The sequence below is a fragment of the Sparus aurata genome, chromosome 14 (assembly GCF_900880675.1).
Source record: "Sparus aurata chromosome 14, fSpaAur1.1, whole genome shotgun sequence".
NCBI classification, from domain to species: domain Eukaryota; kingdom Metazoa; phylum Chordata; class Actinopteri; order Spariformes; family Sparidae; genus Sparus; species Sparus aurata.
This window is the reverse complement of record NC_044200.1, coordinates 19,373,174-19,386,070: the sequence shown is the minus strand read 5'-3', so window position 1 is coordinate 19,386,070 and position 12,897 is coordinate 19,373,174. Positions and strand designations below refer to the sequence as shown.

At 43.3% G+C, this 12,897-nt stretch overlaps 1 protein-coding gene across 14 annotated transcripts in view; it reads right to left on the bottom strand.

Annotated features, from left to right (window-relative positions):
* Positions 1–12,897, bottom strand: part of ppfia2 (PTPRF interacting protein alpha 2) — a 180,175-nt gene that overhangs the window by 25,517 nt on the left and 141,761 nt on the right. For 12 of the 14 annotated variants that reach the window (XR_003986676.1, XR_003986675.1, XM_030439557.1 and 9 more), the window contains 8 exons: positions 8,756–8,977; positions 7,376–7,522; positions 4,518–4,652; positions 3,717–3,800; positions 2,544–2,675; positions 2,392–2,454; positions 1,963–2,054; positions 288–420 (listed from right to left, as the gene is read on the bottom strand). Coding sequence is in view for 12 of the 14 variants with exons in the window: in XM_030439557.1 (XP_030295417.1) it covers positions 288–420; positions 1,963–2,054; positions 2,392–2,454; positions 2,544–2,675; positions 3,717–3,800; positions 4,518–4,652; positions 7,376–7,522; positions 8,756–8,977 (1,008 nt within the window). In the remaining 2 variants the exon portion in view is untranslated. The remainder of the gene's footprint in view (positions 1–287; positions 421–1,962; positions 2,055–2,391; positions 2,455–2,543; positions 2,676–3,716; positions 3,801–4,517; positions 4,653–7,375; positions 7,523–8,755; positions 8,978–12,897) is intronic. The other 2 variants (XM_030439561.1, XM_030439571.1) reach the window with 1 other exon arrangement.

Sequence of the window (12,897 nt, the reverse complement as noted above, 5' to 3'; positions counted from 1 at the left end):
CGGCGACACCAAAGTATGAGGGCGACTTGAGACTGAAATCACCTCTCACGCTTGCCTTTCTCCCCAGGGACCAAAAGACAAGATGTTAATGTGATTTTAAACACCCTCACTAAAGGTTAATTATATTACCGTATTGGACACTTTTAGTACTAGAGCGAAATTACAGCCTACAGGGTTCTCATGAAGACTTACAGGGTGTGCCGATTTCTAACCTACAGAACAAACAGCGACCGACCAGTTTGATATGAAAACGTTAGACGTACGGAGACTGAGACTGTGTGGCTCACCTTGGTTTCACGCAGACCCACCCGACCTCTCCTCGGCCGGCGGATGACCTTGGCCGAGCGGTAGTGGTCCGACTGGGTCTCAGCCAGCGATCCCAACGAGAATCGGAGCTCGGCCGACGTGTCCAGATGAGACCTGAGGACGAGCATTTATCAGTAAAACTACACCTGAAATGTTCTCTGATGTGTTCCTGCAATAAAAAAAAACATCCTCCGACTGAGCCGTGAAGACAGATTACAAAAAAGACGAGACGGCACAAAAACTGGGATGGTACCTGATACCTAAAGCGAGGCTAATAGTGGCAGCGATGTGGTGTAGAGTGTACTTTTTTTCTACGGCTGCAAATGGTTTTTTTTTCTACGGTGGATATTATTGCCGCTGCTGTCAACACATCAGCACTGTAATATTAGAGCCCCATGCAGCATGAAAGCGGAGCCAGAAAAACATCCAAGAATAGACACGGAGAGTGCAGTGATACCAGTGTTTCTAACAATAGTGCGGAGCAAATTGCTTCATCAGTGACAGATAAAATAACAGAGCCGCTACTGGAGGGAGAACATCTGTTTTCCTGCACTTTACCCGCTTCCTGTTACATACGTACACGATCTTAGGTTGCATCGGTTATGTGTGGCAGAATTTTGGGGCTTTCTATTAGTCTTCTACCGGATCTTAGCCAGGCAATGTCATCCAGGGACAAAATAATAGAGATGCTACGTTGCAACTTTAGCTACGAGCCTCTTTTTTAGAGCATCCTTGACTCAAGTCGGTGTCCGTATACTGACTAATGTCTGGACACGGACCCATCTTGCTTATACAGTTAGCTTAACTGTGTGTGTGCTCCAGAACTGCAGTGAACTGGATCTAAAAAAAAAAAAAAAAAGCCATGTTAACAGCTACCGTATTTGTTTTGTAGTAATAAAAACACCTTGTGGAAGTCGGTGCTGGATGCTAACAGGGCTAAAGGCAAAGTTAGCAGCTCTTCCAGCCTAATACTGGTTTAGGGGAAGTTATCACACCTGTTAACCCAAGCCAGCATTACCTGAGATAGTACTGTTGTATCTTTTTTTAACGATAATCTTTCCATAACAAACTCATAATAGTAGGACTGGTGTTAAGGCCACTGTGTTGACCATCAACTGTTGAGGATGCTAACTTTTTGGCGGGACATTTAGCTCATTTCCCTCTCAATTTTAGCATAATGCACAGTATGTAGCTGCTGAGTGAATACCCCGCAGACCTCTTTTACAAAAACTTTTCAAAATGCTTCAGCTTGAGACAGTGTTTTCAACCAACTGATGAAGCTAATGTTAGCTAAATGAGCTAACTAGCTAGCCACAGCCTCATGCCAGAAACAGCTGTGATTCCACCTGACAAAATCAGGAACCGCTTGCTTGAAATGGGATGCCAGTTTTTGTTTACTTCCGTCTAAAATCAAGGACGATTGTTTAAAAAAAATAATAAATAACAATTTGACGCTGTCGTCATTGAACACTTCATATGTGCTGTGCAAGAACAGAAAGTTTTACAGGCATTATAACTTCATCAAAAAGTGGCCGAGCTTCGCGGACAGCCAATTTCACGAGTTCAAAGTTCAGTGGAGGTTTTTCAGGGTCCAGTGATCTGAAGTCACATATGGCTGCAGAAAATACACGACAAGTCCAACATTATTACACCTACCGTGACAGGGTGGGTTCTGTGAGGGAGCCTGCCCTCAATCTGAATTGGTCGAGCTCCGATCTCAGCTTCTCGATCTCGTCTGCCAGCTGCGACTGGAAGAAACAATCGGGCGAGATGTGATTACGGGACGTGTCTATGATGTTAAGCGTCCAGAGAATGAGCGTCATACAGTACAGTCGTCATATTGATGTTCTGTTGACACGGCTGAGAGCCGCTGGGCCTCATTATCATCATATTGCTGAACACTAAGGGACAGAGTGATACTTTCTGCTTATGAAATCTATCCAATTCTCTCCCCCCCAGTGTGGGAACCTTATCAATATTCAACCGCAGAGGTTTATAAAAAATAAAACGTCGACCTTATTATTTCTCCATTATAAAGCCCCGTTATTAAATCATAATCATCATTCCCTGATCTCTGCGACCTACTTTTTCTTGGATTGACTCCTCGTACTGTTTCCTGTAACCTTCTGAGTCCTGGATTAACAGATTCTGCAAAGAGGAAGAAACAAGACAATAAGCTCCTTCCTGACGTTTACTAGTATTGAGAGGTTTCATTCAACACGGCGGCCATCTTTGACCTTCTCTTCCAGAGCCGCCATCCTCTCCTTCAGGTGGAGCTGGAGACGCTCGTTGGACTCGGTGAGGAGTCGGTCCACCGTGTCTGAGAGTCGCTTGTTGTGCTCTTCGTTCATCTTTTCCCGCTGTCGGGCCTGCAGGGAGGAAGCACGCGGTGGAAAAAGTCATATTTCATGCCGACTGACCGCGACACCTTCAGAATGTTTGCTGTAAAGCGACGAGCTACATGGACAAACTCAGTATAATTACGGCGATAGCTTTTCAATCTTTCACTGAAGTTACATGAAATTAGAAAGATCTACTGATTATTTCCCCCTGATTTAATGACTGACAGACTTTAAATGTAAATGCAAAACAAATCTAAACAGGTTTTCCTCTTGCTCATTTTGGAAAAACACCTCTGATGTTCCACTCGTCTCGCTTCCGTCGCTATTTTCAATTTCATTTTGACAGATTGACAGTTTTGTTTCAAGCTTTTGAATTTTAAATGTCACTTTCTTCAATCATTCAATTTGCATTTTCAAATTGTAACTTTACAATATACGAAATGTGCTTCTCAATTTTCATTTTTTAATGTTTTAACTACTGCCTGAATGTTCCTCAAAGTGTAATAAAACAATAATCTTTGAATTGTATCTTTGAATTTTCTCTTTTATTTTGACCTGAAATATCTTCCATACGGAGGACGCTGTGAAACTGGAACTGTGAATATCTTAGTTTCTGACTGTATTGATGAACGCACCAGTATTTACAGATAAACAATCAGCATTGATTGGGTACTTTTAATCATTGACCACGTTTGTATAGTTAACTGAGTAACACACCTGAGGAAAACTGGTAAACAAGAGATGAACTGTTTTCTGCAGTGATGCACCGGCTAGATATTTGGAAAGATGGAGCATTTTATGGATTTCCATTTTTTTTGTATTCTGGGATGATATTTAAATCAAAATGTGATTTTTAAGACACTGCTGTGAGTAAGTGCATCGCTGCATCATGTGTGAGCGTTTTTTTTTTTACAAACAGAGTGTGTGAAATACTGATGCGGTCAAGTGTCACCGGTGATAAATCAGACATGGTGTCATCAGCCACAGTCGCCTCAAGCTGTCGCGCTCATGCGGGAGTGGCTGGCCCGGTCGGCGCTGCCCTGGCACGACGCCTCCGCCGTGACTCACCCGTAGCAGCTCCTGGTTCTTCTCCTCCAGCTGGCATTCCAAGTGCCTCATTCGCTCCTCGATGCTCCCGTGACGCTCCTCCGCCTACACATGGATCACACAGCATAGACAAGACAAAAAAAAAAAGAAAGAAGAGGGCACGATGATACGCTGACGATCCGCTCGACGGCAACAAAGAGAAAAAAAAAAAAAAAAGCAGTGGCGACGACACAAGCCAAAGCCTCTATCCCAAAAACTCAAAGATGGATGTCTATCGTTTTTTTTTTTGTTTTTTTTTTAATCTTTAAAGCACGACTGCAGAGAGAGCTGGTTGAAACAAAGGAGAAAAAAGATGGAGGCCACCAAAGGACAGAATGAAAGAGGAGGAGAGCTCCTCCAGCGCTGCCAAGTATGAGCTCCAGCCAGAAGAGCCATGCAGCTGTCCCGTGGTGGTAGAACAGCCAGAGCAGAATCCCAGTCAAAAACACGCCCGCCACAAAACACTAACAAGAGAAATGAATGAAATCTGCTCTCTACAGGAGTTGGCGGTAGCTGTGACGCCCCGTGGGACTACCTTCCTAAGAATGGAGTTCATGTCTTGGAGTTTAGCTTCCATAACAAAGTGATAATCATCGGGGGAGGAAGAGGAGCTGGAGTCAGACTACGTGGCCGAGGGAGAGGAGAGGGACATGTTGAAAAACGTCATGACATGACACCAACGTGCACACTTACACATCAGAGAGAAAAAAAACTCCAGAGAGGAGGGCATCTGTGGGAATGTGTGAGCACGTGGGGCGGAAAGGCCGCGCGCGCCGTTCCTACCTTCGTGAGGGCCGCTATCCTCTGCGCCAGCTCGGCCTCGACCTCCGGCAGCGTCTCGGCCTTCCGCATCGTCTGCTGCAGCTTCTGCTCGGCGAGCTCCAGCCTCTCCTGCAGCTGCCTGTTCTTCTCCTCCATCTGCAGACGACATCACATCACCGACAGGGAAAATCAGTGCAAAGCTTTACGAGGTGCCCGTTTAAAAGCGTAACACGTAGAGCCTCTACGTGTTGGGCTTTTAATGTGAAGGATCAGTGGTGGTTCTAGACCAGTTTTAATAGGGGGGCCAGGCTGGGGCCGGCTTTTTTGTTAGGGGGCACATACAACACGGAAAAAAAGACAAATCCCTCATTCAGACAAAGCAGTGTTTACAATTTCAGCAATTTTGATAGGGTAGTAAACTGCTGAGACACTTTATTTCTGCCTTTCCCTTCAGAACAAAATCATTGCAAGAAATCTGTCATTGTATTATTGATGCAGACTCCCTGTCGGGGGGGCCACAGAGGGGTCCAGACTCAGAGTTACATGTGCACTGGCCCTGTTGACCCCCCCTAGAACCGCCCCTGGGTAGAGGGAAGGAATTAACTGATAGTAGCGTATCGTAGAAAGAGAGAAAGAAAAGTAAGTAGATCTGATTGGAAGGAATTATTGCGTGAGAATAGTTTGTGCTGATTGAATGACCCATTATTTTGAAATTACCAAGATGGAGGGCAAACATGGTGGAAGTGTTGTCAGAGCAAACAGCAGCCAAATAAAACTGGAGCAGAGGCTTCTTCCTGAAAGTGCTTACGCAGCGAGCGACACAAGAAGTAGAAGCCCGTCTCGCACGGACGCTGACGTCACCTGAGGACGGTTTACAGTATTTGTGCTCATGTGAAAAAAAAAAAAACTGTCTGTGAGTGTTAATCTCTTCCGCTCTTTATTCCCTTCTGAATGTCAGCAGAGCATCATCGCCCTGGCAGAAAATAGAAACCGGCGCGTATCCGTCTTTAGTAGGAGGCTCCGGCCGACTGAAGGATCTGGCAACGCGCCTCAACCGCCCGTCTTCAAAATAGCACCATGACAGAGTCGGGATAGCGGCGGCGCTTGCCAAGAGTGACACAAGCAACTTTTTCCTTTTTTTTTTTTTTACTCAGCAGATAGTGGCAATCGCCCCAATTAGGCATTCGGATACAGTTCTTGCCATGATGAAGATAGATGTCGGATCATTGAGCAGACCTGACTTGTATTTCCTGGTTGCGTGCGAAGACTTTTCCTCCCTGCCTTCCTCGAGGCTCTGATCAGTTTTTAGACTCTTTTTTTTTAGGGTTGGCTCGGCGGCCCTTTGCCATCTGCGACAGATGCTCCGCTCCCTAAAGCACCGGGCCTGGCAGCTCTGCATGCAGTAATTAGCCTGTACTGGGCCGGGCTTGAGTGCCGGTGATGTGTTCTGTCTTCACCATCCCACTGGTGACGGAGACCACACTTTGGGAGGCACGACGGTCTGTTTTCATTCCCAATATCCTCCCTGGGTGCCCTTCCATCCATCCTCTTTTAGCCTTTTTTGCTCGCCATTTTCCTCTCATCCCATCATCCCTCTGTACCGGCGGCCAATCGACTCATCTTCAAAAAACATCAGTGGGCAGATCCCGGCGGCTCGGCCTCTGGCGCGGCAACAAGTAAACTCGTCTTGCGGTCAGGTCAGCGAGGACGGCGCGTTAGCGTGTAGCGGCATGAGCTCCAAACCCCAGCGGCTTTAAAGGGGTATTTCTGTACGTTTTCTAAGGGGGGTTTCTTCTGGAAGCATTTACTTTGTAGCGTGAGCTCGAAGTCGACTTGACCGGGCGCTTACGGTCGTCTGCGTACGAGCCAAAAAGGGGAATCTCGGCTCAAAAACTCCCAGCCTGGAGATCTGAGGCCGGAAAACTCAGTGACCTCCTTTTAAAATCTCTTCTGAAAACTCACTTTTATCATAACGCTGTTTCCTAATTGATGGTACCTGATATCTCATCTTATCATATCTTTATAGGTGCTGAAGTTTGCCACCAGTCTCATGTCTATATGGCAGCTTGAGCTAGCAGCCGACCACCTGAATATGTACTGAAGATATTCGGAATAACAGCCTGCGTGTAAACAGCCGTCGTCACCGAGTCATCGCCCGGTGCCTCAGCAAGTTTTCCTCGCAGCAAAGCAAAGAGGTGCTTGTGTGTCTGCGTACGTCCGTGATTACTGGTGCTAATATTAGCGCGCCGTTTCTTTCTCTCTTTCTTTCTATCCCTCCACAGCTCAGCTGGTGCTTAAGCCGGCGCTCATGAACATGTCACTCAATCTTCTATGGCCGGGCAATTTATGTAATTGGCTGCGATGAATCACGAGGAAATCATCAGAAAGGGAGAGTAGATCTGCAGCGTCGTCCTGATCGCATTGTGCAGCGTTTCGTCAGCTGTGAGGGCGACTTCAGGGGCCACGTGCATCCGCTCAAAGTTCACATTAAAGTAAAGACCATCAGAATTCACTCCCGAGCAGTAATTTCCTCTGACGTTTTTTTTTTTTGGACACGATGTCAAGAGGTTTGCTCGTTGCCAGACCTCTACAGGCCAGATTCAAGGGCTTTGTTAACTGACGGGAACTATCTTGCACAACCAGCTGCACGCATGTTTTATTCTTTTCTGATTCCACTTTTAAAGCGGAAGAAAACGAACGAACGATTCCACTTCTTTTGGTTGAGAAAAAATGTCAGACATTTCAACCATCAATGATCCATTTCAGCCGCCACCTGGAGCTACAGATGCATTTGACAAAAAAACGGTCATGGCAGCTTTTAAAGCAAACAGAACCGGAAAGCATCCCGATAATCTGATAGTCGCTCTGACGTCACACACCTGTCTGAGGAACGCCTCCTTATTGGCCAGCTCGTTCTCCAGCTTGTCGTTGATGTCGTGCACCGAGGTGGACTCCCGCTGGGCGCTCAGGTAGCGCTTCTCCAACGTCACGATCCGCTCCTCCATGTCCTCCTTCTGACACATGGCCTGTGTGCAGACACACACGCACGCACGCACGCACGCACACACACACACACACACACACGCACGCACGCACGCACACACACACACACACACACACACACACACACACACACACACAGTAAATAAAGATCAGAGCATTCTGAAAACCACTTGGGAAATTTTCTCCTGCACTGAGGAAACTTTGCTGTAGATTTCAGCTTTTTCTTTTAGGTCAGATCATCTGGAGCTCTAACTCTTGTTCTAAACATTAATTTATCCATTTAATATCTGTGTTCCCATTACACTGTGAACTGTGTCTGAAGTACAAGTGAGTATAAACCGGCTGCATGTCATTTGTAGAAAAACTAAAATTACAACATGTGTATTAGCTGTCACATATGGAGAACTGAAACTGCCAAAATAAACAAATAAATACATAAATTACTCAATAAAAATATTTAAAAAATTAAGCTATAATAAAATTAAAAACAAATACAGAAGCAAATTATGTCACATATCATAAATAAATTAATACCTATATTTATTTCAATATCATTCTTGGCACATATAATGGAATATTACTTAAGTTGCTGAGCCATTAATTAATAATCAGTCAATCAATCCCTTTATCTATTTGGATATTGGCAGTTTCAGACCTCCACACTCACAGTAAAGCCTGACAGATATATCGGTTGGACAATATTGGCTTCTCCCAGATGTATTGTATCTATATGTAAAAAAAAAAAAAAGCTTGGACTATTTAATTATTGTTAAATTCCCAATAAGTTCAGTGAGTTTCGGTACACAGAAACATTTAAATATCCTGCTTTTGTAACAAAGCTTTGTCGCATAACCTCACCTGAAAGTATCAGTGCGAAACATGTGTGTGTAATCTGCCGATATATCTGAATATCGGTGTTTAATTTCCTGCGTGGAGGAATCGCTGCGGACTGACCAGGTTCACCATCGGGCTCTCATTTTTCAAGGAGAGCCGGTTTTGCGATTCACATGTCAACACTTTTTTTTAACCCCGGTGAAGTGTTTATGTTGCCTTCCTGCGGGCGTAATTGTTCAAGAAAGACACAAATTTAAAGTGTGTGTGTGATCGACACATCCAGTAGCAGAGAGGAGGGGGGGAGTGTGTGAGAGTGTATGCTAATAGAAACTTATTTCGGGCCGTGTTTGATGTCTCTCTCTCTCTCTCTCCTGCGACTGTTATTCCCCTTTTTTTTTTGGCAAATATGTGCGTGCTGTAACCTCTTTGATGTCCCTCTGGTACTTGTTGTTCATCTCCTCCGACTTGATGAGGTCCTTGCGGGCGGTCTCCAGCTCCTGCTCCACCTCGGAGACCCGGGAGGAGAGGGAGGACATGCGCTCCTTCATCTGGGCCAGCTCGTAGTTCTGCTTCTCCAGCAGGTCCTGCAGCTCCACCACCTGGCTCGCCTCGTGGGCCGACTCCAGGGAGCCGTTGGACAGACGCTGGGGGAGGGGGGTGAGTAAAGAGAGGGGAGACGGGGACGTCAGCTGAGGTTTGACAACAGAATTAAACACTTCATATATTCTTTTGGGGGGAAAGAAAACTGAGAAAAAGGGATGGATAAATATTCTTGATCTGGGGATTTTGCGAGCAGTTCATCCCAAGAAAATCTCCTGGAAATTAACAACTGCTAAACTCAAAGACTGATTTACATAATTCTTTCTATCAAAAGGCATTAAAATCTTATTAAATAGTACATACCAGTGAATTAAGAATCACCACAATAGTCGAGGAATAGTTTGACATTTTTGAATAGGCGTATTCACTTTTTTGCAAATAATCAGGTGAGAAGATTGATGCCACTCTCATGTTTGTACAATAAATATGAAGCTACATCGATTAGCTACGTTAGCTTCGTCAGGTGATAAGATTGATGCCACTCTCATGTTTGTACAATAAATATGAAGCTACATCGATTAGCTACGTTAGCTTCGTCAGGTGATAAGATTGATACCACTTTCATGTTTGTACAATAAATATGAAGCTACATCGATTAGCTATGTTAGCTTCTTCAGGTGAGAAGATTGATACCACTCTCATGTTTGTACAATAAATATGAAGCTACATCGATTAGCTATGTTAGCTTCTTCAGGTGAGAAGATTGATACCACTCTCATGTTTGTACAATAAATATGAAGCTACATCGATTAGCTATGTTAGCTTCTTCAGGTGAGAAGATTGATACCACTCTCATGTTCGTACAATAAGTATCAAGCTACAGCGATTAGCTATGTTAGCTTAGTCAGGTGAGAAGATCGATGCCACCCTCATGTTCATACAGTCAACATGAAGCTACAGCGATTAGCTACGTTAGCTTCGTCGGGTGAGAAGATTGATGCCCCTCTCATGTTCGTACAAACAAATATGAAGCTATAGTGATTAGATATGTTAGTTTCATGTTTATGTTAGCCCACTTTACTTTTAATTCTACCTTAGCTTAGCATAAATATTGGAAATGGGTGCTAATCGGCTAGCCTGTGTCCATCTAATGGTGACGAAAACCATCTTGTAGCACCTCTCAGGCTCACTTACTGATTAAATCTCGTTTTTATTGCGCAAAAATGAAACATTTTGAGTATTTCGGTTACAGATAACAAAATGAGATGTAACATGCTAATAAGCAAACTTTGAGGGTGCTGCAGATTTTGTTAACTTTGGACTCAGCCAAGCTAGCCAGGTGTTTCCAGTCTCTATGCTAAGCTTTGCTAACCAGCTGCTGGAGGTGGCTTAATATTTAATGTACACACACAAGATTGGTGTCAATACATCTCAGCTAACTCGTGGCAAGAAAGCTAATTCAAACATTTCCCAACATACAATTCATTTAAAGAAACAGAGTTGTGTGGTCAGTAAAGTTGTTTTATTTTAAAATTGAAGAAGAAGAGTTTGTTGGTGTTGACAGATGTAATTTTGTATTTCATGTGCTGTTTCATTTCCTTTTCTACTCTACCCATCTAAGTAGCTTCCATTCAGACAGTGTTTGTTTACATGGAAATGCATCAAATAACTACCACTGAGTTTGTATAATTACGTCATTTTTATTGCAAATATCAACTTTCTGAGATTTGATTTTTTTCAAAACTACATAGTGAAACCTTTAGAGTGCATGAAAACATCAAACCAACAATTTAAGACAGATTTCTCTTTGCAAAATGTGTTTTTAACCACATGGAGACTTTAAAAAATAAATAAAAACATCAGAAAATAGAAAATTTGACTCAAGGAGGCAGAAAAACAGAAACATTAACCAAACTGAAAATGCACCAGATGAAAAACATTTTTTTTTTTTTGGATTTCCTGTCTTGTGGTGTGTTGAAGCGATCCTTGAAAATAAACAGACTCTCTCCCACTTCAGACACTATTTCCCTCTTTTCGAGAGTCACACACATCGGCACTCCAATAACATTTCCAGTTCAGGAGCTCAAGGCTTTGGCTCTCACTCTGCTTTGAATTTTTTCGGATGGTGACAAGGACCCGGTTAATGAGCATCACTCCAGACTCCATTGGAAAAAAAAATTGCTTTGACACTCGCGTCGGTAATATGATTAGTTTTTTTTCGCTGACTTCTCGCTTCTGTGCAGCTCTGGGTGAGGTAAGATCGGTGACTTACGCAGGTTCAGAGCCAAGAACAGCTCATCAGACGACGACGGCTTCATCATCACGGCTAAATAATGCACTTTCCCCTGACGGCTCTTTAAGATAACAAAGCTGACTGTTTATGTTCAAATGTGATTATTGTGGCGCGGGTGGTGGAGGTGAAGATTTGAGCAGAAGTGATGTCTCAACTCTCCGTCTCTCTGTTACATCAGGCCCAGCCGCCCGTCCTCGCCCATCCATCTGTGAGGACAAACCTAATTGGGCCTCTCCGCCTTCTGCCTGTGATCAATGATTCACCCGGGCAGGGAACAAGGCCCACTAAATCACACCGCTGATTTTAATACCGGCGCTCCGGCAGCGGGCCGCCATAAAACGGGACCGACTTTAAGGTTTTAGCTCCGTTGCAAAATGTCTCAACAGTCCCGCGGACGATACATTATTCAACTAGCTCCCATTATTGTGCCCATTTCACAGTCTGGTAACGCGGAGAGACACCTGTTTTAAGACTGGGAGCGTTTCAATTTATAACAGGCAGGAGACGGAGTTCAGACAGAGTTTGGCATCCAGATGGGGAGAATTTAAAGAGGCGTTTTCAAACTTAACCCTCGACTGCAGCCCAGAAAAGTTTCGGGTTTAAACTCAAGTTTGGAGATAGACGTCTCTTTTGACGTGCCAACACGGTGGATGTGAGTAAATATTGTCTTGTACGTGGTTCTTGTGGTTTTTCGGGGCACAATGGAGTTTAGACTTTTTCCAATCAAACAATCCTTTTATGAAAATCGTTCACAGTCATGTTTGAGGTTCGTCCAGAGCAAACAGGATTTATTTTTCTTCTGGGAAAACATGCTGCTTTTGATTTTTTTGACGTTCTGAGCAGCCTTTTTTTTTTTTTTGTTATATTGTTTTAATTTCCTTCACGTTCAGGTCTCTTACTCTCATTTTATCTGCCGTGTCTGGCTTTTATGTTTTTGTGTAAAGCACTTTGTCACTTTATTATTTAATTATCATCATTAATAAGAATAATTATGAAGAATTAGATAAAATGTCACAATTTAAGGGCACAAGATACACTTCATTTTATAAAAAGAAATTGAGGAAATGACTCCAATATAGAACAAAGGCACAGAATTACTATAAGCTGACAGCAGAATGGTTCTAACTATCGTTGCTGGAGGTTTAGTGTCAATAAAATCCAAAGCCAACTCGAATAAAATCAATGCAGCTGAGAAAAATTAGCTTTGCAGTATTCATAGCATGTTTAAATGGAGTTTTACTTATAAATATATCAATATTATATCAAGTCTGTAATATGAGACTTTATATCGTCGTAGATTTTGGATATTGTCCGGTCGTGATACGGGGTCAGTGTTGTCTTTTCCCGGTTAATCTCCTGAATTTACCAGACGATTCTACTTTTTTCTAAACCATGGTTCTACCCTTTGTGTTAATATTTTGTGTAAGTACCGACAGCCATCCCTGCAATATACAATATGCCTATACCAAGGTATTTGGTCAAAAAATATTGTGATATTTGTTATTTTAAGGAGATTTTTCAAAAATACAGAGAAAAATATTGTCCAAGATTCAAAGTTTCGAGGCCGTTTTGACCAACGACATTTATAAAGACAACACAATGCAGCTATAATAACGTGACGGACTGGATGGAAACTTGCTTTCCTTCTCAAAATATGTTTAATTTATCCGTCTTTCACATTGATTTTAACTTCTCTTATTGTTTTATGAATGTAACCCGGGGCTGTTGTGT